Source organism: Theropithecus gelada, chromosome 5 (assembly GCF_003255815.1).
Source record: "Theropithecus gelada isolate Dixy chromosome 5, Tgel_1.0, whole genome shotgun sequence".
Taxonomy (NCBI): Eukaryota; Metazoa; Chordata; class Mammalia; order Primates; family Cercopithecidae; genus Theropithecus; species Theropithecus gelada.
Genome location: NC_037672.1, coordinates 148121827 through 148142419, shown reverse-complemented (window position 1 = coordinate 148142419; position 20593 = coordinate 148121827). Strand labels below are relative to the sequence as shown.

At 39.4% G+C, this 20593-nt stretch overlaps 1 protein-coding gene across 4 annotated transcripts in view; it reads left to right on the top strand.

The window, feature by feature from the left end:
* SH3D19 (SH3 domain containing 19) overlaps window positions 1-20593 on the top strand; it is a 198770-nt gene that overhangs the window by 143797 nt on the left and 34380 nt on the right. For 2 of the 4 annotated variants that reach the window (XM_025385229.1, XM_025385230.1), the window contains exons 6-9: window positions 77-227; window positions 1405-2409; window positions 10928-11035; window positions 16908-17020. In XM_025385229.1, the coding sequence (XP_025241014.1) occupies window positions 77-227; window positions 1405-2409; window positions 10928-11035; window positions 16908-17020 (1377 nt within the window). Of the gene's footprint in view, window positions 1-76; window positions 237-1404; window positions 2410-10927; window positions 11036-16907; window positions 17021-20593 lie in introns of all 4 variants that reach the window. The other 2 variants (XM_025385228.1, XM_025385231.1) reach the window with 1 other exon arrangement.

Below are 20593 nucleotides of genomic sequence, written 5' to 3'. Positions count from 1 at the left end.
AGCTAAGAACAGTGAGACTGTCAACACCTTGGCTATTGCCCTTAGATGTCTAAAATCTTCATTCTTTACTTTTCAGCTCCCACCATCTTATGAACAAGTTATAAAAGAAATCAACCAAGTTCAAGTTAATACTACAAATAATAATAATGCTGCTGCTACTCCAAGGCACACTATTACTTCTGCAACTCAGACTGACTTTTCAGAAGTAGACAACGATCTGCCTCAAAGTAATGCAAGTAATTTGTCTTCCCTAACTCTGACCTAGTTCTAGGGAAGTAATCTGTAGGCTTCCAGCCTTTAAAATAATTTGCAATTTGTGTATAATTCATTGAGCTCTGCTGCCCAGTCAGTGTGATCACTGTGTGCTTGCTTTTTTTGGGTATGCGGTGATTATTGTAATAGATCATTCTTACAAACTGCAACCCCAATCTCTTGTGCTTACCCTAGTTTATATCACAAAAACATTATCCGTATAATTCATGGTGGGTATTACCGCTGATTCCATTCATTCCCACTGAGAAGTATCTTATATTTAGCAACTTATACTTGATAGGATGCTAAGGGTGGTTGTCCTGTTAGGCTTTTTTAAAGTGTTGCACAGTGGCTCATGTGGCTCAATCCCAGCACTTTGGGAGACTAAGGTGGGTGGATTCCTTGAGCACAGGAGTTTGAGACTAGCCTGATGGCCGGGCGCAGTGGCTCACGCCTGTAATGCCAGCACTTTGGGAGGCCAAGGCGGGCAGATCATCTGAGGTCGGGAGTTCGAGACCAGCCTGATCAACATGGAGAAACCCTGTCTCTACTAAAAATACAAAATTAGCCGGACATGGTGGCGCACACCTGTAATCCCTGCTACTCAGGAAGGCTGAGGCAGGAGAATCACTTGAATCCAGGAGGTGGAGGTTGAGGTGAGCCGAGATTGCACCACTGCGCTCTAGCCTAGGCAACAAGAGCGAAACTCAGTCTCAAAAAAAAAAAAGAGACCAGCCTGGGCAACATGGTGAAACCCCATCTCTACAAAAAAAAATGCAAAAATTCGCTGAGTGTGGTGGGGTGTGCCTGTAGTCCCAGCTACTAGGGAAGCTGAAGTGAGTGGATCGCTTGAGCACTGGAGGGTGAGGCTGCAGTGAGCTGTGTTAGAGCCACTGTATACCAGCCAGGGCAACAGAGCAAGACCCTGTCTCAAAAAAAAAAAAAAAAATGTGTTATATGAAGAGCACTCCTACAGGAAACAGAATAAACGTTTCCATTTTTGAATCACTTTTAACTAATTAAAGAAACCAAAATCTCTTGATATTCCAGGTATGTAATTTTAAATCTGTGTATCTTCTGTGTTTTTTTCTTATAAATTGTTAACATTATGGCTTGTTTTTATTTGTCTTGGTTTTGTTTTGGTCTCATCAGCACTACAGGCACCTCTCAAGCCTCTTCAGCCTTTCCCAACAGTCTCATCTGGCAATCTTCCAACGAATGTGGCACCTTTAATAGTCTTTGATATTTCTGAAGAACAGAATTGTCCAGAAAACCCCAGTGCTACAAGATGTCCAGTGCCAAAACCAAGATCAAAAAGCAACCTCAGACCAATACCCAGAGATTCTCACAGTAAAGAGCAAAGTCACCAGAAAATCAGCCCAGCAGCCATAGGAGAGGAGTCATCCCCAGGCCGGCCTCAGTCTCTGCTGGACAACGCTAGCACCTCAGACAGTCAGACAGTGATGAACATTATGAACACGGAACAAAGCCAAAATAGTATTGTTTCCAGAATTAAAGTGTTTGAGAGTCAGGCAAATATAGAAACCTCAGGACTGCCCAAGAAACCAGAAATTACTCCACGTTCACTTCCTCCAAAGCCTACTGTTTCCTCAGGGAAACCTTCTGTAGCTCCCAAACCAGCTGCTAGCAGAGCTTCTGGAGAGTGGGACTCTGGGACTGAGAACAGACTCAAGGTGACCTCCAAGGAAGGACTCACCCCATGCCCTCCCCTGCAAGAAGCAGGAAGCCTCCCAGTTACCAAACCTGAATTGCCAAAGAAACCAAACCCTGGCCTTATACGAAGTGTTAATCCTGAGATTCCAGGAAGAGGGCCCCTGGCTGAGAGCTCTGACAGTGGGAAGAAAGTGCCAACTCCTGCCCCGCGGCCTTTGCTGCTGAAGAAATCTGTTTCCTCAGAAAATCCCACCGACCCTTCAGCTCCACTGAAACCTGTCACTGTTCCTCCCCGACTCGCAGGGGCATCACAAGCCAAAGCATACAAGTCACTGGGGGAAGGGCCCCCAGCCAACCCTCCAGTTCCAGTTCTGCAGAGCAAGCCCTTGGGGGACATCGATCTCATCAGCTTTGATGATGATGTTTTGCCCACCCCATCGGGAAACCTGGCTGAAGAATCTGTTGGTTCAGAGATGGTTCTAGGTAAGTGAAAAATCAGCAGTGGAAGGGAATCTAAACTCATAATAGGGTATTTTAAATGGCACTTGCTGTTTTAGTTTCTAGTACGTAAGTTACTGAGATGTGTGTATGCAAGTATGTGCCATGCATGTGTGTGTGTAGAAACAGACAGGAATGAACAGAGAGATCACAAAACACAGAGCTAAGTGGGGAATGGAGACAGGGAGGGAAGGGGAAATACAGGATGAGGGTGATGGAGTCAGAAAGGGGAAGACACATGCATCGATTACTATGATATGAGCCAGAAGTAAGCAGACTGGGGCTAGGGGCTAAACTATAATAGCTTGTGGGGCTGGCTTCCCTGACTCTTGACAGTTGGAAGTTCAGGCTTCACATTGAAAGGATCCAGGGAGGTTAGGGAATGTGTAGAAGGATGCAGAGGAGGCTTTTCATAGATGGGAAGTCATGCCCTGGCCCCAGAGGGGCTCCTCAGATGAAATGGGCCTCAGCTGGGAGTGCTGGGCGAGGGGCCAGCTCCAGGGTAGGACTCGAAAATGTACAGAATGAAGACCCAGCCAGATGTTGCAAAATTGTTCCTTTAATCTTCATAGAACATCTTCCCTTGAGAGTGAAAAATTTTGTAAATAAAATACAACAGTTGTAAGGTAGCTGCCAAGATCAGTACAATTAAATATCCCAGAAGGTAGAGAGTGTGTTTTCTTTCTTCTCACTGTTCCGTTGGAGAGTGTGATGATAAAGCTTATCTTTGATTTGTCAAACTAAGCTGCTCTACTTGTCATTGATAAGATTTATTTTACTGCTGTTTACTTATTTGCATGGAATTTGTGAACGTATAAACTTAATAGAATTTTCAAAAGGTTAACTGTCACTGTATAAATGTTTAACATGCATCAAAATAGTACAGGCTCTGTGATTTCAAAACCAAATTCTGCATAACACAGGTGTATTTAAAAGGAAAGCAAACATAACACATTATTAAATATTCATCATGCACAGAACATTGTAACTGACACACAACATTTTAGCATATAAACTAAAAGACATACATGGCTTTTGTCCATAAAGGGTGGAAGGAAAAACATTTGAATACATTAAGCTTCTGCAGTGTACCTAATGCTCTCCTAGATACCGAGATATACATTATTTTATTTAATAATTGCAACAATCTCTGTGAGATATCACTGCCTACGTTTGCAGATGAAGACAGTGAGACTGAGAGAGATCTATGGATCATTTGCCCAGTGTCATAAAACGATTGTCCAAGTCAGGATTCAAACTTAGTGTTTTTATTCTAAGTCTAGTTTATTTTTCACTGTATAATGTTGCTACCCAATATTTTCATGAATCCTTAACCAGGCAACACTTTAAAAACTTTTCAAGTCTTTGATAACCATTTTCTTGTATAAGCATTTTTGGTATTAACAAGATTCAGAGAAGGACAGGGATAGATAAACCCAACAGCAGCAAGCTGAAGAAATATTACCTTTTGTAGAACTTGCTAGTTTCTATGGGGATGGCAACTTGACTAATAATTGCTGAGAATTTATTTTGTATCATCTAGCAGATGATTATAGTCATCTTCAAAAAGGAAGGTCAACAATATACTTTCAACATAAATACAGTCTCATGCTTCATACTCAGCCTTTTCTGTTTCTTGATTTCTACCACTTCATTGCACAACATTTAATTATTGGGGCGTCTTTTAGCAAAGTGTGTAATTTGCTTGTGCTATCTGACTTTAACCATTGCTCTTGACTATGGAGTTATACTGAGCTGAATACTATCTTCTTTCTAAACCGTGCCTTCTTCCTATATTTTGCAACTCACTAGTGACACCATCACACACACCAGCCTTCCCTGGAGAAACCCAGAGATCATCCTTGAGTCTTCTCACTGTGTCACGCAGTGACTAGCTGTTCAGATTTGGAGTCTGCCAGGGTCTACCACATTTGTTATGTGACCTTGGGCAATTTTCTTAACCTCACAGTGCCTCTGTTTCCTCATTTGTAAGACATGATACTACTCCTCACCGAGGTTATTGCAAGGGTTAAATGTGATCATATAGGAAAGCGCTATCACGTTGTGTGAAATACGATGATCATTAAGTAGTAGTTTTATGATTGTTACTTCTCTGCCTTCACATCTAATTAGTTACCAACTCCTGCTGGTTTTACCTTCCAAATAGTTCTTGACTCTGCCTCTCCTTTTCATCCTTCCCTGTTCTGCCCCACTTTATAAAGGCCTTTACACTCTGATGGCTGCTGTGGCCTCCTAAATTGAGCCCACTCAGACAAGCCTATCACACTCCATACTGTGGCTACCCAGGGGGAGTTTCTGTACTGCACACTGGCCCTTGTTGCCTCCCTGCTTACGCCCTCCAGAGGCCTTCAGGATCACCTCTGAATGCCTTGACAAAAACCCGTGGAGGGGTTTTTGTTTGCTTTTCGATTTGGGGCTTTGTGACTTTTTGGTGGTATTTTGGTAGCATTGTCATTGTAAATAAAGGTTTATGGTCCTGGGAAACCTTGCCTAATCATCCAGACACCAGGCAGAAACTGGGAGAGGAACACAGGAGAAAGAAGAGAAACTTACAAATAAGTCTTCCCTTCCCTTTCTCTTACCTCAAAATTAAAGAAAATCTAATAAAATAGCATTCATAAAATGAAGTTGCCATATTAATCTCAGGAAATAGAGATCTGCAAATACTGAAGCTATGAAAACATCGTAAAGATTAGAAAAATTATTAAAGGAAAACTCATAAAACAGGCAGTTTAATATTGGATTCATTTCTTGGGTAGAATGCCTTCCAGGTTAATGTAATGGAGCCCAGAAGTATTAGCAATTCTTCTTCACACCTTTACAAATCATACCCAGCTGTCAGAAGAAGGAGAATGTTTCTGCCGGCAGCCCCATTACACAGACCAGAATAATAGTTTAGCAGCCAATTTCTGCTGTTAACAGAACTCAAGGGAAAGAAATGACAGAAAAGCAAGCCAGGGATGGTGAAACTAATTGTGATGACAAGCATATTATTAGAAACAGTTAATGGGTGGAAAACTACTTTATCGTCAGTGTTTTTCTCAGTCTAGTAATGAAGACCGTGCGGGTATAGGTGTAAAGAGGCCTCTGCTTGTTCACCAGCAGGTGTGGAATACCTGGTGCTGGTGTGAGGGGTAGAGGGAAGACAGAATAAACACTGCACATATAAGTAGACAAAAATGCCATCACTGCAAATAAAAGTAGACAAAAGTGCCATTTTCTTGTCTTAGATTCAGATAGGAGATTCTTCTTGAGATGCTCCGTGTTTTTTGTGTTCTGTTTTTCTGTAGAAGCAAGAGCAGTCTGTGATAGAATTATGGCAGCAAGTTCTTAACCCTTTCCAGACTGCCAAACTCTGAGAATCTGAGGTAGCCTGAGAGGCTTTTCTCGCCTTGAAAATAGCCATTAATTCAATGACTGGAGCTGTGAGGGGAAAAAAAAAAAAGAAAATAGCCATTAGTCATGTGTACACAATTCAAGGTACAATATCCAGAGCTTCGAGGGCCCATTTGGGCTCTAGAATTAAGGACTTCTACTATAGAATATTGGAAATAAATGTCAATGGACTGCTTAAATAAATTATGGTACATCCATAACAATGGAGTATTGTGTGATAATTAAAAGGGAGAGAGACCTGTTATCCCCTACTTTGGACCAACCTCCAAGATATTATTAGATGAAAAATGCAAGATACAGGATACTTTTTGTGTTATTTTAGCTATTGTTTGTGTTAAATTTCAAATGCAATGTACAGTGATGTATGAAAAGGTGGTACAAAGGTTGTCTTTTATGAAGGAACTGGATAGGAGAGAACAGGGAATTTGGTTTTCACTGTAAGCATTTTGATCCCTTTTGAATTTCAGACCATGTGGAGGCATTACCTTTAACAAGGTATTTAATCAGTAATCTTTTTAAAATAGCTGAACATAAGCACAATTAGGCTGAAAGAAACTGGGAGAATTATCTCTTGTCGTCTTTGCCATTTCTGAAGAACTGCTTCCCCCACTGACTCTCAGATTCTGATAAGTAGAAATTTTTAAAATAACAAAACAGTGATTTATCTAAATGGTTATATTATTCAAGGTTACAAAATAGAAGCTAATTGTTATGAACTAAATACGTCTAAATTAGATAAATTCAAAATTTTATATCTGCATTATTTCCTTTTAAATTAAATCCCAAAAAAAGAGTTTTTATTTTTCTAGTTGCTTTATGGAAAATTTTATGGCCATTATTGCCTTGAAAAAGCAACGAAAGAAACCAGAAGTTTCCTCTTTTGTTCTCTTGTTTTTAAGTGGTTTTGTTCTGGTTTGTTTGGCAGAGGTGTTAACTCAGCTTAGTCTTGTAACTTTTTCCTTATGATTGAATTTATTTTATTGGATTTGTTTCTGTTAGAAAAGTAAAATATATTCATTGTAACAAGTCAAACAATTCAGAGATTTTGGATTTAAAAAAAAATGTAATCTCACCACAGTAACCAGTGCGAACAAAGTATGCAGCCTTCTGTGCCTTTGGGCATGCCAAACCAAAGCTTACACATATATACATAATGGACTTTTTCCAGAAATTTTTACCATCCTACACCTGTTACTCAGCAGAGTGCTTTATTAAACAATGACATTTATCACTTCTCTTCAGGATAATAATTCTAATTCTAATTCATTGTCTCCTTATACCCACCTGATACCTCATAGTGTATCATAGCTGCTTCAGTATTTCCCCTGTTGATGGACATTCAGGTTGTTTCGTTTGTTTTTTATTTGGTGGGTTGGGGGGGAGGTTATTTTGTTTTGTTCCTTGTTGGTTTTTGCCACTACAAAAAATGCTGTAGTAAATACCCTCATAAGCATGTTCACTTCTGCTGAGGCTTTTATTTCTGAAGAATAAATTTCTGAAAGTGGGACTACTAGTCAAAGGTTATGAACGTTAAACATTTTAACTAGTACTAATGATCCAGTTTCTTACCTGGTGGTGTCTGGAGTACCCCAATATGAAGTGCCAGCCTTGCTTTGTAGGTTGCGCACTTATAACTTCTGTTGGGAAAAAAATAGCCCTCTTATGAAAAGACATAAAACGTGAACTTATGTTGCTAGAGAGAAGCTTGCACACCATCATAAGATAAAAAACAGGCCTCTGGCTCCACCTTCTCATTGAAGTAATGCTGTTTATCCTCCCCACTAATCTGCACTCCTCGCATGGATCACAGCCCAGACAACATGCAGACGGAGAGGCAGATGCAGAGCTCACTGACTCAGTGAGCACAGCTGGGGGAGATCATTAAACAGACCACTCCTGCCAAACAGCCTGCGGTGATGGAACACGAAGACTTCCTTGCCTCGCTACATGGAGAAAGAATTTTTTTTTTTTTTCCGGAGACATGTATAGTAGAATGATTACACACGATCTGAGTGCCAATTATTAAAAAACAGCTAATGGTATTAAAAATGAAAAAACGAGAGAGAGTAAGCTAGGACACTTTGAATACTTCATAAGTTATACCTATACTACTTCAATTTAAATCCTTCAGGTTAAAACAAAAAATGATTGGACCCTTTAACACGATAGGTGAGATCTGCCCACACTGTGTGCAGGATTTGGGTCAGGATTTCCTGAGGCCATTCTTCCCATAGCAAGCACATTTTGGATGCCTCCTGTGTTCAGCCCCTCAGAGGTGCTGATTGTCCTCTTTTCTCCTTTCCCTGCCCGCCCCTACCCCCATCCATGTCCTTACTTGTGAAATGTGAGGTGTAGGTCTTATACTGGCCCAGAATTTAATTTGATTTGGGAAACAATTTAAGTCATTACATGCTCAAGATTTTCTCCACATTCACACCCACCCCAAAAGCCTCATTAACTAAAATTTTAAACTAATAACCAACAGGTTATTGGTACCAAAAGCAGCTGTTTAAGAAATAGCACTTCAGGCCAGGCACAGTGGCTCACACCTATAATCCCAGCACTTTGAGAGGCCAAGATGGGAGGATCACTAGAGCCCAAGAGGTCCAGACCAGCCTGGACAACACAGTGAAACCTCATCTCTACATAAAATGAAAATTAGCCAGGCATGCTGGCACATTTCTGTAGTCCCAGATACTCAGAAGGCTGAGGTGGGAGGATTGCTTGAGCCCAGGAGGTCAAGTCTACAATGAGCCATGATTGCACCACTGTGCTCCAGCCTGGGGGACAGAGTGAGACCGTGTCTCAAAAAAAAAAGAAAGAAATACTACTTGAAAGGTAGGACACCGTGAACGATTATTGGAAGAACTATTGAAATATGTAAAATCCAGTTTTTGGAAAGACAATGTCACCTGCCTCACCTACTGCACTCCTGTTTCCTTCTGCAGCCTGCTTCCCTTCTGCCCACACCTGAAGTTCCTCACCTTTTTCATTTTTCAATATACTTCTCACCTTCTAATATACCACGTAAATTCCTTGTCTATTACATGTATTGTTTCTTGTCTCCATCTCCCTGCTGGATTGCAGACTCCATGAAGGCAGAGTTCTGTGCTTTGTTCACTGCTATATTCCCAGTATTTAATGCATAGCAGGCACCCAGTCAATATGGAATGAACAAAAGTGCTACAAAGAAATTGATATAAAAGTGCTAAGAAATTGATATAAAACTACAAAGAAATTGATATAAAATGATCGTGGGTTTGTTTTTCAAAATATTTATATAATAATGATACATGTAATATTTATAGAAAATACATGGACAGATACACCAAATTTTAGATGATAATTAATTTTAGAGAGATGAGATTACAAGAGGTTTTCTTTTTCTATTTTATATAATTCTTACTGTTTCTTACTTTTACAACAAATATTACTGTGAAGTAAAAAATGTACTATTATACTTGTTAATACATGTTTGTTATAATAAAATTAAATAATTAAGGAATTTGGTTGAATCTGAAAACAGGAGCTTTGTGGTTTTATGGGTGACACAGGTCAAAGTGGAAGAAAGTTATATTATTAATATAGTAGTCTTTTTTTTTTTTAAAGTTTGATACCATTCTTTTGATAATCTTGAGTTGGTGTTTTTAACATAAGACTCGCCTCGCTCACTGTGAGCTGGTAAGATTCCACGGAGAGTCATCTATTTCTTTTTTCCTCAGTGGCATAATAATAATTTTAGCTAGCTTGCCATCTGGGGACCCTTCCTAAGTGGTAGATAAGAAACTTAAACTAGGATTGTACTTTACCGTCATATTTCCCCACCCAGCACTGTTACTGGCATAAATATATGAGCAAGTGGCTAGTGAGAGAGTGATGCCTCTGGCAGGGTATCTGATGGTGAGGTTGACTGAAAACTGAGTGGAAGAGAAGGCGAAGTATCAGATTGCCAAAAGGGCTTTTATTCTTAGCTCAGCCATTCATGTATCCTGCAAAGAGCTGGTCAGCAAAAGGTGCTTATTGAATTACACCTCATAACAGGCAGAATTTGAACGCTGTTCATCACAGGAGCTATGGAGTGCATAGTTTTATAGAGAGTATCTCCCCACAGGCAAGATCCATAGAACAGGTGCAGAATTACAGCATATACTCATTTCGCCTCTTGTTAAATAAAAGCAAAGACAGCCTCATGCGATCCTGGGTGCTGAGTAGAATATCCATTATAGAGCATTTTCTTTTGTTTTTGCTAATCTTTTTACTTGTAGATTTCCCATTTTTTTAAAAAAGTTATAGTTATTTTTCCAAACCACTAAAAAGGACATTTATGTTAAAGACTGTTTCAGTAAAAAGGTTTACAACTATGCTTTTGTTTAAAGTATTTCTCCTAAGTATATACTATCCATTTAAAATATTGGGTTGGTGCATTACTTTTAATGGCAAAAACGGCAATTACTTAATAAATTGGTTAAGATAGAGGAATGCCGAGTCATATATCCTTGCCCCAAAATTAAATATTTGAAGGGATATGCCTTATTTTATTTCTGGGATAGAATGTTTTTCATTTTCATGTTACTGAAGTGTAGTTTTACGAAACTACTAAATCTGAGACTGCTAAGCACCTTCCCTGTGCCAGGCACAGCACTGGGTAGGATGAGGGACCTGGGAGTAAATATTCTGGGACAGGCACAGGGGGTGTACAGGGAAAGAGTCTTTCCTCTCTGTGGCGTCTGGGAGGCTTTAGGATGTGGGAAAGATGGTCTCCTCATCTCAATTGCCCCTCATTTTCAGGCAGACGTGTATGAAATGATTACACTCCCCTGAAAGATCAGCTTCTACATAATTCAAGATCATCCTCGATTTCTTTCATCAGAGAGGAAGAAAAGCCACATGAATTATTTACAGAACACTAAGTTATTTCCTTTTATGAGTTCCAACTTTGTTTTTGTCTCTGCAAACTGAGATTTTGTTTATCCATGAATAGTTTCCCCAGGGGCATGAAAAGTATGACTTTTAAATTATGAATGAGGTTTTTTGTTTCAGTCCATGTTAACTAAAACATGCAAAATAAAACTATGTTTTTCATTAGATCCCTTTCAGCTCCCTGCAAAAACAGAACCAATGAAAGAACGAGCAGTTCAACCAGCACCCACCAGGAAGCCCACTGTAATTCGAATTCCAGCCAAACCAGGAAAATGTAAGCACTTCTCTGCTTTCTTCAATTTGCTTCTTCAAGAGCCTGGGAGAAATATATGCCAATTTATCAATGTCTGCTTTTGAAATTATGTATAATCTCTCATTCATAGTCAAAGCTATTTAAAAGCAAGTTGTTTTTTCACAATTCTTTGAAGAATTAGTTCAGTAAATTTGGATTACCTTACTCTTTCCCTTTCCCTTCCTTTCCCTTTCCCCTTTTTTTTTGGGAGTCTCACTCTGTCACCCAGGCTGGAGTGCAGTGGCGCGATCTCAGCTCACTGCACCCTCTGCCTCCCGGTTTCAAGCAATTCTGTCTCAGCCTCCCAAGTAGCTGGGACTACAGGCACACACCACCACAACTGGCTAATTTTTGTATTTTTAGTAGAGACGGGGTTTCACCTCATTGGTCAGGCTGGGGATTTCATTTTTCTTTAATGTTGTCTTTAGACAGAGAATAGAGGGAGACTGAAATTTAGAACAGTTAGTATATCCCATGTTAACACCTCTGGTACAAATTTGGTGGGAAAGTAATCTAAACTAATAGCAAATAAAGGTTGTATATGTCTATCAGTCACAAGTATATTATTCCAATCAGCATAATCTCAAATATGGCTATGTGTGAATTCTGTGAAGAGCAGTAACCAAAAGCTTGAAATAATAGTTTATAAAAATACTTCTTAAATTGGCCAGGCACAGTGGTTCACGCCTGTAATCCCAGCACTTTGGGAGGCCAAGGCAGGCGGATCACGAGGTCAAGAGATCAAGACTATCCTGGCCAACATGGTGAAACCCCGCCTCTACTAAAAATACAAAAATTAGCTGGGCGTGGTGCTGCACACCTGTAGTCCCAACTACTTGGGAGGCTGTGACAGGAGAATCACTTGAACCTGGGAGGCGGAGGTTGCAGTGAGCCGAGATTGGGCCACTGCATTCCAGCCTGGTGACAGAGTAAGAATCCTTCTCAAAAAAGAAAACTTCTTAAATTAGTGTAACGTTACATTTTGGTTTACTTCCTTACTTTTTTTTTTCCTTACTTGATTTTTTAATAGTATAACATATGAAATTCGGTAGGAGCTTTAATAAGTACTTCAAAAAGAAATCTGATATTTATTATAATGGGAAAGCCACAAGGGCCAGTACTATTTATTTTAGGTACCAGATTATTAAAAAGTGTGATTAAAAGTGGGTATTTGTATGTGTACACACACACACAGTGGGTTCCAGAGCAGTTCATGGCACTGCTTGGAGTGATCACACAGCTTTCTCTGTGGGCCTCTAATTTCATTTATGCCTGCAATGCCTTTATATTATAGCCCACAGGCATTCTTGCCTTTGTCTAACGAGATTCTGCCCACTTCATTCCTCCTAAAGCAGAACAAGCATCCCACTCTTTCACCTGTACACCCCGGATTGTACTGCAGGCATTTTCCCTTTATTTTAGGAGTTTGGTTTTTCCATAAAGCACTACCCAGAAGGATCAGTCTCTTGGTTTCAGTGTCTTCTTGATGATTCTGTTACTAACTGATGGATCTCAGCCAAGTAGCAAGAAAATTGAACGGAGTTGCTATGAAGAATGTGGAGGAGAAAAAAATCAGAGGTGTCAAATTCTGATTCTAGCTTCTTAGGAAGTTATATTTTATTTTTTTAGAGGTAATATTTTAATGTTAGATTTAAAAACCAGTGGTAGCCAGGCATGGTGGCTCACACCTGTAATCCCTGCACTTTGGGAAGCTGAGGTGGGCGGATCACTTGATGAAACCCCGTCTCTATCAAAAATACGAAAAAGCCAGGCGTGGTGGCACACACCTGTAATCCCAGCTACTTGGGAGGCTGAGGCACGAGAATTGCTTGAACCTGGGAGGCGGAGGTTGCAGTGAGCCGAGATCATGCCACCGCACTCCAACCTGGGCAATAGAGCAAGAACTCCATCTCAAAAAAAAAAAAAAACAGAAAAGAAAAAACTGGCAGTATGTTTCTTTTGACAGTATTATATAGCCCACAAATCAGTAAAATGATAGCTCATTGGGTTGTCTGCCTGTTTGCTATTACTTTGTTAAATATATTCTGTATTTTAACAGGTATACTAACATATAATGATGAGAAATATTGCCTGGATTTTAAGTAATACAACTTTTACAGAAATTAGTAACAAATACAAATTTTTAAATTTATTCATCTGTTGTGTCATTGTCCCTAAGACCACCCACAGGGTTGATGATTCACTAGGAGGACTCACAGGACTCAACATATAGTTGTATTTATGGCTATTATTTATTATAGCAAAAGTATAAGAGGTACAATCAGCAAAGAGAAAAGGCAAATGTGAAGTCTGGAGGAAACCAGATGCAAGCTTCCAAGAGTCTTCTCCTGGTGGAGTCAGAGGACATACGTAACTCCTCCAGCAATGAGTTGTGACAACGCGTGTGAAATGTCAACCAGAGAAGCTCACTACTGATTCAGTGCCCAGGGTTTTTATTAGGGGCTGGTTATGTAGGCACTCCTAGAAATTTTGGCACATAGCAAAATTCCAGATTTCCAGGAGGAAAGCAGATGTTCAGCATAAACCACATATTCTGTTTTATCAGTTTTGAGGATGGTGAGAACTGTCCCAAAGTCCAAGTTCCTATATGCCAGTCAAGGACCAATCCTGTGGCTGGGTATGGTGGCTCATGCCTATAATCCCAGCACTTTGGGAGGCAGAGGCAAGTGGATCACCTGAGGTCAGGAGTTCAAGACCAGCCTGGCCAACATGGTGAAAACCCATCTCTACTAAAAATACAAAAATAAGCCGGGCGTGGTAGTGTGTGCCTGGCTGATGCAGGAGACTCGCCTAAACCCGAGAGGTGGAGGTTGTAGTGGGCTGAGATCATGCCATTGCCCTCCAGCTTGGGCAACAAGAGCGAAACTCACAAAAAGGGACCAATCTTGTAAGTAGTACTTCCTAGGGATGAAGTCTCAGGCCTGCTATGTTTACTTTTTCTGCACACTTGTAAACTGCATTAATAAGCTCTGAAATCCTGAAAAGGATATGCTGAGGAAGCAACTTTAATTATTATCCTGACAAAGCTCCAAGAACTGGTAGAAAATTGAATTCTAGGAGTTCGAGACCAGCCTGGCCAACATGGTGAAACCCCGTCTGTTCTAAAAATATAAAAATTAGCCGGGCTGCAGCTATAAAAAAAGAATGATTTCATGTCCTTTGCAGGGACATGGATGACACTGGAAGCCATCATTCTCAGCAAACTAACACAGAAACAAAACTAAACACCCCATGTTCTTACTCACAAGTGGGAGCTGAACAATGAGAACACATGGACACAGGGAGGGGAACGATATACACCGGGCCCGTTGGGGAGTTAGGGGCTAGGGGAGGGAGAGCATTAGGACAAATACCTAATGCATGTGGGGCTTAAAACCTGGATGACAGGTTGATAGGTGAAGCAAACCACCATGGCATATGTATACCTATATAACAAACCTGTATGTTTAGCACATGTATCCCAAAACTTAAGGTAAAATTTTTTTAAAAAATTATTTTAAAAAATGAATAAATAAAAATAAAGGCTCAATTAAAAAAAAAAATTAGCCAGGCATGGTGGCACATGCCTGTAATCCCAGCTACTTGGGAGGCTGAGGCAGGAAAATCACTTGAACCCAGGAGGCAGGGGTTGCAGTGACCCAAGATCATGCCACCACATTCCAGCCTGGGCAACAAAGCGAGACCTCGTCTAAAAAAAACAAAAAGAAAGTTGAATTCTATACTGCTAAATGTAGGAGAACTGAAATGACAGAATGATTTCTAGAGAGTTATTTCTATTTATGTCAAAAATCAGTTCCTCAGAATTTTGTTAATAAGCAATGCATATATTCTGTGGAGGGAAAACAATTAAACTTTGGTGTCTGAAGAATTTGGGGAAAAGGGGATAGCTTCATGGTGCAAATGTCCTTGATCTTACTTGAACCTGTCAGCTCCTTTCCTCTGGGGCCTGTTTCTTCTGACCAGGTTGTCCTTTTCCCAGATGTCTGCAAGGCTCCCTCCCTCACCAATCCTTCAGATCTTTGCTCAATGCCACTTTTTCTCAGAGACCTTCCCTGACTACATTATTTAAAATTGGAAATCTCCTTCCTCCACATCCCACACATACTCACACCAGATACTCCCTGTGTTCCTCCTTCCAGTAAGCTATCTCCTTTCTACTTTCATATTACTGGCGTATACTCTTAAATATTTGTCACAACAGTATTATATTCTAAATGATCAACTATTTCCTTGTAAGAATACGGAAACCACAGCATAGAAAATATCTTCAAGATGGTGACTGAGTTGGATGTTTTTATTATATATGTCTTAATTCCCAGAGCAGCCTTGCCTCTCACTAAGAATGTTTGCCTCGCTCTAAATCATTGTTTTCCTAGTTGCTGGCCTGGGTATTTTCCTCCCTTTGAGAATGTTTTCCTGTCTGCGGATAAAACAGAAACCTGACAAATCATCTTCTTGTTACAGGTTTATCACATGAAATGGAAGTAGAGAGTGTACATTTGAAAAAAAAAAAAGAAAAGAAAGAAAGAAAAGAGAGAGAATGCTTATCTGCTCATCTCCTTTTAATGCCTAAACCAAACTGTAAAAGGTGGCTTTAGCGTCCTTCAGTATGTTACAGTCATCCACTCTCCAGTTGTTTTTGCGCACTCATTTTAATTAACTGTCACTAATTAAATCTGGTCATCTTTGTTTCCTTCTTTTTAAAATAAGTTGGGGGTAAATTATCACTGATATGGCTGTGGTTTGGATGTAAAGGTATTGTTTAATTGAGGGCAGTTATGTTCATTAATCAGAAGCTAATGAATTAGAAAACACATTGGCCGGGCGCGCAGTGGCTCACGCCTGTAATCCCAGCACTTTGGGAGGCGGAGGTCTCCTGATCACGAGGTCAGGAGATCGAGACCATCCTGGTTAACACGGTGAAACCCCGTCTCTACTAAAAATACAAAAAAAATTAGCTGGGCGTAGTGGCAGGCACCTGTAGTCACAGCTTCTCCGGAGGCTAAGGCAGGAGAATGGTGTGAACCCGAGAAGCGGAGCTTGTAGTGAACTGAGATCACACCACTGCACTCTAGCCTGGGTGACAGAGCGAGACTCTCAAAGAAAAAAAAAAGAAAGAAAACACATTGAATTATTTTTGGATGAGAGAGTGTTGAATACACCACTATTAAGAAGGAGCATGTCTTATCAAAATGAACATGGACTTTTAGGTTCAAAACAATGGATCTGACAATTACTAGCAGTAAGACCTTGGTTAGCGCATTTATTTTCTTAGCTTCAGTTTCTTCATCTGTAAAACAGGTAGGGTATTATCTAGTGTAGCACTGTGCAATAGAACTTTTCTGCAAAGATAGAAATGTTCTTTAACTGTGCTGGTAGTCACTAGTCACAGTGGCTAGTATTTGAAATGTGGCTAGTGAAACTGAGGAACTGAAATTTTAATTTAATTTTAATTAAGATTTAAGACAATCATTAGATGTAGCTACTAGCTAGTGGACTGGACAAATGTAGCACATAGATCTTGGTTGGTGAAATGTATGTAAATATAAAGCCTAACTTAATGCCTGTCACATAAAAGGTTCTCAACAATGCTGGCTGCTGTTGTAATTATTTAGTATTATTTTCACTCTCTATAAAACATATAGTGAAATTAACTGATGTTGACTAGCACATCAATTTTCTGAAGTTTGCTGGGAGCTCTTTCTCATTTTCTTAACTATTTGTGTGTATCTTTTATGATAGCCATTTTTCTAATAAACTAAGCAGCAATCATTTCGTTCTTTGGAATCCTAAAAACTAGAAATTATTGATGAATTACTGCTACTTTTTCCAGGTTTACATGAGGATCCACAAAGCCCACCTCCTCTCCCGGCTGAAAAACCTATTGGAAACACTTTCAGTACAGTATCTGGAAAACTCAGTAATGTTGACAGAACTAAAAACTTGGTAAGTGGTCATTATAGATTGTATTAGATTGAAGACGTGGTTATGCATCAATTTTGAATAGTCAGCTAATATCTAAATTATTTTATTCCTGGTCAAATTAAAAACAAGAACCCTCTATTAGAGACCAGTCTCTAAGCCCCATGTACTTACATAATGTAGTGTTCAATATGTTAAAAGTCCCTATAGAGAGATTAGGCCAATTCATTGTACTTCACTATAAAATAATTTGTATACCAACTTAATGACACTGTCTTTTAAATGAAACTAATAATGAGAAGGTTATTAAAATCTCGAAACACCTTTAATATTCAGGGAAATAACTTTATTCAACTTGTCGGTTTTTATTTAAAATATCCAATTAGTGACCAAAATTTAAGATAATTACCATAAGAATTTTTAAATCTGAAATTTAAGAAAAATGTATTTTTTTAATTTAAAAAATAGTGTTTTACTGTGCACTTGTTAAGATGGTGGTCAAAGATTTTTTTCAGTAAATATATATATTTTTCATTTCAACCTCAATATCCTCATACTTTTTTTTTTTTGGTCTTCCAACTTTTGTGGTTTCTTGGGGAAACAGACATGCAACAAGTAATTAGAGAAGTGATTTAAGAAAAAGAATAAAGTTGGCTGGACGCGATGGCCCCCACATGTAATTCCAGCACTTTGGGAGGCCAAGACAGGTGGATCACCTGAGGTCAGGAGTTCGACACCAGCCTACTTAACATGGTGAAACCTCGTTTCTACTAAAAATACAAAAATTAGCTGTACGTGGTGTCGTGTGCCTGTAATCCCAGCTACTCAGCAGGCTGAAGCAGGAGAAGTGCTTGAACCCGGGAGGCAGAGGTTGCAGTGATCCAAGATCGATTGCACTCCAGCCTCGGGCGAGAGAGAGAGAGAGAGAGAGAGAGAGAGAGAGAGAGAGAGAGAGAAAGAATAATGGCTTTCAGAGGACTTTATGGGAATCCTGATTATTTCCTCTTTTTTAAATTGACAAATAATCATCGTACATATTCTTGGGGTACATAGTGATGTTTCAGTACATATACTATATAGGGATCAGATCAGGGTAGTTAGCATATCTGTCATCTCAAATATTTTTCACCACTTCTGTTTGGAATGCTCAATATCTTCCTTCCAGTCATTTGAAGCTATATATTATTGTTAACTATAGTCATCCTATAGTGGTATAGAACACTAGAATTTATTCCTCCTGTCTGGCTGTAATTTTGTATTCTTTAACAAAGCTCCTTCTCTCTCCCTTCTTTCTACCCTTCCCAGCCTCTAGTATCCTCTGTTCTACTTTTTATTTCTATGAGATCAACTTATTTTTAGCTTCCATATATGAATGAGAAGATGCAGTGTTTAACTTTCTGTTTCTGGCTTATTTCACTTAACATAATATCCTCCGGTTCCATTTATGTTGCCACAAATGACAGGATTCCATTCTTTTTTGTGACTAGATAGTATTCCATGGTGTACACATGCCACATTTTCTTTATCCATTTATCTGTTGTTGGACACCTAGGTTGATTCCGTATCTTGGCTATTGTGAGTAGTGCTACAGTAAACATGGATTTGCAGATGTCTCTTCAATGTAATTTCCTTTCCTTTGAATAAATTCCCAGTAGTGGGCTTGCTGGATCATATGGTAGTTCTATTTGTAGTTTTTTGAGGAGCTTCCATCCTGTTTTCTACAGTGATTGTACTGGGTTACATTCCCACTAACAGTGTATAAGAATTCCCCTTTCTCTGCATTCTTGCCAGCATTTTTTTTTTTAATCTTTTAGATAATAGCCATCCCAACTGGGGTGAAATGATACCTCATTGCCATTTTGTTGTGAATTTCCCTGATGATTAGTGAGGTTGAGCATTTTTAAATGTATTTGTTGGCCATTTGTGTGTCTTCTTTTGAGAAATATCCAGATCATTTGCTTTTTTTTTTCTTTTTTTTCTTTTTTTGAGATAGGGTCTTACTCTGTCTCCTGGGTTGGAGTGTAGTGATATGATCACAGCTCACTGCAGCCTTGACCTGGGCGCAGGGGATCCTCCCACCTCAGCCTCCTAAGTAGCTGGAACTTTAGGCGCATGCCACCACACTCAGCTAATTTTTGGTGTTTTTTGTAGCGACAAGTTTTGCCACGTTGCCCAGGCCGTTCTTGAACTCCTGGATTCAAGCAGTCATCCGGCCTTCACCTCCCAAAGTTTATTTGCCCACTTTAAAATCAGATTGTTTGGGTTTTTTGCTGTTATGATGTTTGAGTTTCTTTTGTATTCTAGATACTAATCCCCTATCAGATGAGTAGTTTGCAAATATTTCTTGCCATTCTGTAGGTTGTCTTTTCACTCTTGATTTTTTCCTTTACTGTGCAAAAGATTTTTGGTTGATATAAACCCATTTGTTTATTTTTACTTTTGTTGCCTGTGCTTTTGAGGTCTTATTCATAAAACTTTTTTAAGACCAATGTACTGAGGCGTTTTCCCAGCTTTCTTCTAGTCGTTGTATTGTTTCAGGTCTTAGATTTAGGTCTCTGAGTTGAGTCTTGTAGAGTAAGTGGGAGGGTTTAGTTTCATTCGTCTGCATATGAATATCTAGTTTTCCCCAGTGCCTTTATTGAAGAGACTGTGCTTTCCCCAATGACTGTCCTTGACACTTTTATCAAAAATCAATTGGCTGTAGATACGTGGATTAATTTTTGGATTCTCTATTCTGTTCCATTGGCCTATGTGTCTGTTATTATGCTAGGTCCATGCTGTTTTTGCTACTACATCTTTGTGCAGTGTATTTTAAAGTTGGTAGTGCGGTGCCTCCACCTTTGTTCTTTTGGCTCAAGATTGTTTTGACTATTCAGGGTCTTTTGTGGTTCCGTACAAGTTTTAGGATTTTTTTTTTCTATGTTTGTAAAGATGTCATTTGTATTTTGATAGGGATTGCATTGAATCTGTAGATTTCTCTGGGTAATATTCTCATTTTAACAGTATTAATTCTTCTAATCCATGAGCATAGAATGTCTATTTGTTTGTATCCTTTGTATCTTCCATTTTTTCATCAGTGTTTTGTAGTTTTCCTTGTAGAGGTCTTTCACTTCCTCAGTTAAATTTATTACAAAGTATTTCTTTTTGTAGCTATCGTAAATGGGATCGCCTTCTCAATTTCTTTTTTTAGCTAGTTCTTTGTCATGTATCGAAATGTTACTGATTTTTGTATATTAATTTTGTATCCTGCAACTTTACTGAAATCATTTATCAATTCTAAGAGGGATTTTTTGGTAGAGTCTTTAGGTTTTTCTAGATATGAGATCACACTTTTTTTTTTTTTTTTTTGAGATGGAGTCTCGCTCTGTCGCCTGGGCTGGAGTGCAGTGGCATGATCTCGGCTCACTGCAACCTCTACCTCAACAGTTCAAACAGTTCTCCTGCCTCAGCCTCCCAAGTAGCTGGGACTACAGGCATGCACCACCATGTCCAGCTAATTTTTTTTGTATTTTTATTAGAGACGGGATTTTATTATGTTGGCTGGGCTGATCTTGAGCTCCTGACCTCAAGTGACCCATCCACCTTGGCCTGTCAGAG